General features: G+C 35.0%; 1 protein-coding gene across 1 annotated transcript; it reads right to left on the bottom strand.

Annotated features, from left to right (window-relative positions):
• Positions 1–1730: 1730 nt before the first annotated feature.
• LOC149567691 (uncharacterized) lies at positions 1731–4155 on the bottom strand. Its single transcript, XM_089820954.1, has 2 exons — positions 3510–4155; positions 1731–2181 (listed from the first exon to the last, which is right to left on the bottom strand). Exons 1-2 carry the CDS (start codon positions 3954–3956, stop codon positions 2134–2136), a joined length of 495 nt encoding a protein of 164 aa, XP_089677080.1. The 5' UTR covers positions 3957–4155; the 3' UTR covers positions 1731–2133.
• Between the last annotated feature and the right edge of the window lie 345 nt (positions 4156–4500).

Here is a 4500-nt window from a genome sequence, read left to right as displayed (position 1 = left end):
CTTCCATCCCATGCTTCATCTTCTATGAGCTACATATGTATATTGATTATTAAATTTGTATTATCAGACAACTTATATTCTTTGGATTCATCACTATATCCCCACAAATATGCATTGTCTCCTTTGTTGTTTGATTTTCTTATCAACACATCTAGGACTTTGGCATATGCTAAACATTCAAATACTCTCATATGAGAATTATTATATTTTATTCCATTTCATGCTTCTTCAAGAATCATATCGATGACACTATCAATAGGATATCTATTCATTATGTAAGTTGCACGTGCTATAGCTTCAACATAATACTCATTTGAAGAATTCTTTGCATTCAATATACTTCTTTCCATGTTCATAATTGTTCTACTTTCCTTTTTGTAAGTCCTTTTTTTTGAAGGGTATACCTTGTAATAAATTATTTGTTCCTATAGAATGGTCTTTGCAAAATCTAATTAAATCATTTGAAATGTATTCACCAACACTGTTGTTTTTTTTCTTTGATGTAATGCTCATTTTTCTTCTCGGCAAGAATCCTCAATAGACATAAACAATCAAACACTTCATCCTTGTTCTTCACAAAGTAAACCAATATCCTTCTTGTCAAATCATCAATGAATGCCAAGAACTAATGTCTTTCACCAATTGAGGGTGTTTGCATTGGTCCATATAAAATTGAATGAATAACCTCCAATGGTATGTTTGGACAAATGGGCTTTCCAGATAGAAATGATTCGCTATGTTGTACTTTACCCAAAACAAATCCTTCACATGCTCTATTTGGTTTTTTGTTAGTAGAAATCCCTTAACCATTCTTTTCTTAGACAATAGGTTTGAACCTCCAAAGTTTAGGTGTCCAAATCTTAAGTTTCATATAGGTCTCCATTGGAATAAGATCACATATTAAATTAAATGGAGGTGACTACAACTATGCTTCAAAGTACTTGAGTCCTTGATTCGATTGCTATCAAGTTGTATACTACAAAAAAATTATATCTTGTTTAGTACTTGAAGAAAACATGTCACATATTACATGATAGACATAGATGAGATCACATGCAATCATCCTTATCTCAAATTGTTTCTTGGTATAGATGTCTTGGATCTACAATATGAGTAATAGTCATTGCTATGTGCATTTAGTAGGCAATTGATTATGCCTTCCATAGGGTTACAATTATGAAGCACATGTGTAAGCAATAGAAAATTTCCAAAATCAAATTTGCATCTTCTCAACTCCTATTGACAAATCCTAAAGTCATATTGTCTCTAAACAATTGAACTCCTTAGTAGCTTTTAAGGTGGCAAGAAACATGGTGATAATACAAAACCTGAATTTTGATAAAAGGTCAATTTTGTATGCTTGAATATTTTTTTATTGTATTCGATTTATAAGTGATTCATGTGCTTGTGCAGTTTGAATCATAGATAGTTGAAGGAATTAACTAGTATACATTTTCTGCCTTCCCCTCTTTCTTTACAAATATCTATAAAAGAGCCATTGCATATTTACAAGAAGTTGTAACTTTCATCTCCAAAGGTTGTGTTGTAGGTCAATTCCCACTATGATAGATTTCCTATAGTCTTGTTCTAAACATAAAAACACGACTTACTAGTATAACATATAGCCCTATATACTTGAAATTTTACACAATCTATTAGAATGATTATAAAACATTCATAAAATTTTATATTTAATTTATGTAGAATAATATTTCCCATCACACACAAAATTCATAAATGTTGACGTCGACAAAAATGCCTTTATTATTTTGAAATTCATCTTCTACTTAATTGAACTATACAAGCAACACAAAGGTAAACGGAAGAGACAAAGAATGAATTGCCTTCATGGCTTGTAACTCGTACTCCTGCCAAGATACGCAAGGAAGTGCTTGCAACTATGATTATAAATAGCCACCTGCTCGCGAGATGTTCTTGAAATTACTCAAATTAAGCATTTAATATCGCACATAGATTAAATAATCCACTGGTTAGCTACAACTGTATTAGAGGATGCTCTTTGAAGAGTGCCAGAAAATTCTATTAATCACATTTTGATGATGCGATTGCCTTTCTGGATGCCAGTGATTAAAGGCAAGTGGCAGGAAGGCTCATCTGTGGTCAAAACATTGCCTATCTTCCTTTCTTCAGCGATATCCTTATTCTATTCAAGATTGCTGCCTGCAATAACACAAGAAGAATCAGCAATTCAGTTTATCATTGCAATGCAAAATTGTTCTTCAATCCTTAAAAAGCACGTCCTTCCACATTTGTACATAATCTATGAATTTTCTTTGCAAGAGTTGTTTATGAATTTAACAGTGTAATTTTTTTTCTTCTCTTCCTTTGTGACTTCTGAGCTTTACGAGTCTTATTCTATTCTAGATTACTACCTGCAGAATTGTTCTTTAATCCTTAAATTAGCTATAATTTAATTGTTTTATACACAGCTTTTATTTTATTCTTTATATACGAAATAATTTATATATTTTATTAATATGATTTGTTTCTGAATTTGATTGATTGTGTGAATTTCCATAGTGCATCATTCATTTTTCTGCTTTTTGATGTTGGATCTTAATTTGGAAGAAAAATTCACCCATAAAAAATTATTAAGTTTTTCTCTATTGACATTTTAGATCAAAATGAATGATCTTTCATTCATTTGTTTTTCCCTTTCTGATAATAGATTACAGAATGACAACCTTCGTAACAATAAATCTAAAAATAATTCATACTAATATGTAGGATTATGCATTTCTTATTAGATACTGTTAATGCCAACAGGGAAGGGTGATCGGCATCATAATAATTTAATAAGCACTAAGATATGCAACTATGGCGTCACAGATGAAAATTTGGTTTGCGCACAAGCCTTGAAACCCAACTACACAAATTTTATAATGGCCGGGGTCCAACTGAATAAGCCTACTTAGGGTTATGGTAAAGCTACACATTGATGACTTTGCAGTTAACTGAGGGAATGCGAACCTCTATTGATTTCTATTGTTGAAGAAGCACACAAACCTCAATTGAAAACTCCTCAGTCGATATCCAAACCAGGCAGGCATATAACACAAGGAGAATCACTCGGCCTAGGCAGGCATAGTGAAAGCAGAAAATTAAGTAATATTATATAGAGCACAGGAATGACAAGAAGAGAATAACATAATAACATTTAACAATTTCTTCTTGAATCTTATTCTATTGTCCTGTTTTCTCATCAATATCCTATTGAATGTTATTCTATTTTGTCTTCTTTGTTTTCCTTCATACTGCAATATTTATTCTGTAGATTCACATTAACCCCAACAACGTTGACCCATTTTTTGTGTGTTTTCCAAGACATGTACAGGGACTACTGTGACCAAGCCTTCCTGACTTCCCTACCGGTGGCCGATTTTAATCAAAATAGAAATAGTGTAGATAAGCCAAGTGGGTACGAAATTCCGTGATTTGTGTATAGAATTGCAAAGTAAGAATAAAAAGCAGGGGAAGAGAGTACATACGAATAACGCAGATGTCCTCCTCATTTTAATCAAGATCCCTTTTTTGCCGAGATTGGGAGTCGGAGAGGTGAAAGAAAGAGAGGAGGGTTGGATAGGAGAAGAATTGGGAGGCCATGGATGGAGGAGGCAGAGGGGGGCAGAGGAAGAGGAGAGGGAGGATGACCTGCGCATGGAATGGGAGGAGGAATGAGGTTGGAGCCTGGGGGGCATTGGCAGGTGGAGGGACTTGGAGTGGGTGAGAGCGAGTGCCTGCGTCTGGTTGTTATTAGTCTGAAAGGGTTTCCCTGGGAATTCTTCCCACTTGAAGGGAATGGCGATGGAGTGCGGGGGTATCAAAGGCGGAGTCTTGACGCCCTCTGCTTCCTCTGACTGGGCCTCCACCTCCCATGGGTTCGACAGAAGAGAGAGCCTGGGAGAGGCACAGCTGAAATTCTCCTCCTCTGCCATCGTCTTCTTTCAAGACTCCATTAATGGTAATGGAGTGGGTGGTTGGGCTTTGAAGGGGCAGAGAGAGAGAGGGGTTCACGGGGAAAGGGGAGGGGTCAAATGAGAGATGGGGGTACGCTCTTCTTCTTGGCTCTTTGGATGCTGACGCCCTCTCACGCGATCTGTCGCGCTTGACTTAAAACTAGCATTTCTTCCTTCTGGCCCCGCCGCGGACATATCGATTTCATATTTATAACCCCTGCCTCCATGACTTGCTTTCATCTTGGTTATAAAGATGACGGGTTTCTTTCATCACGTTGAATTTTTTTTATTTTTAATAATTTACATGAATTTTAGAAAATAAATGAATGAATAAATATTAGTAATTTTATTTTTCTGTGCAATGAATATGTTGAATAGGTAAAAAAAAATTTATGGGGACATTTGATGTTTTTTTTAACACATTTGTGATGTCAATTGGTAAGACATTTAGCAAATGATGGTTATGTCTTATTGAAGAAGTGAAATCTTCAAGTCAATTATACATTCACTCACAAAAATTCAA

Source organism: Cupressus sempervirens, chromosome 3, assembly GCF_028749045.1.
Source record: "Cupressus sempervirens isolate cs-2001-9-10 chromosome 3, ASM2874904v1, whole genome shotgun sequence".
Taxonomy (NCBI): domain Eukaryota; kingdom Viridiplantae; phylum Streptophyta; class Pinopsida; order Cupressales; family Cupressaceae; genus Cupressus; species Cupressus sempervirens.
The sequence above is the reverse complement of the archived record's forward strand: the minus strand, read 5'-3'. Positions and strand labels throughout refer to the sequence as shown.

Coding starts and splice junctions, on each gene's coding strand:
- LOC149567691 (XM_089820954.1), bottom strand. CDS start 3,956: ATGGCAGAGGAGGAGAATTTCAGCTGTGCCTCTCCCAGGCTCTCTCTT. Junction 2,182..3,509: donor GGAGGACATCTGCGTTATTC/GTATGTACTCTC, acceptor GTGTTATTGCAG/GCAGCAATCTTGAATAGAAT.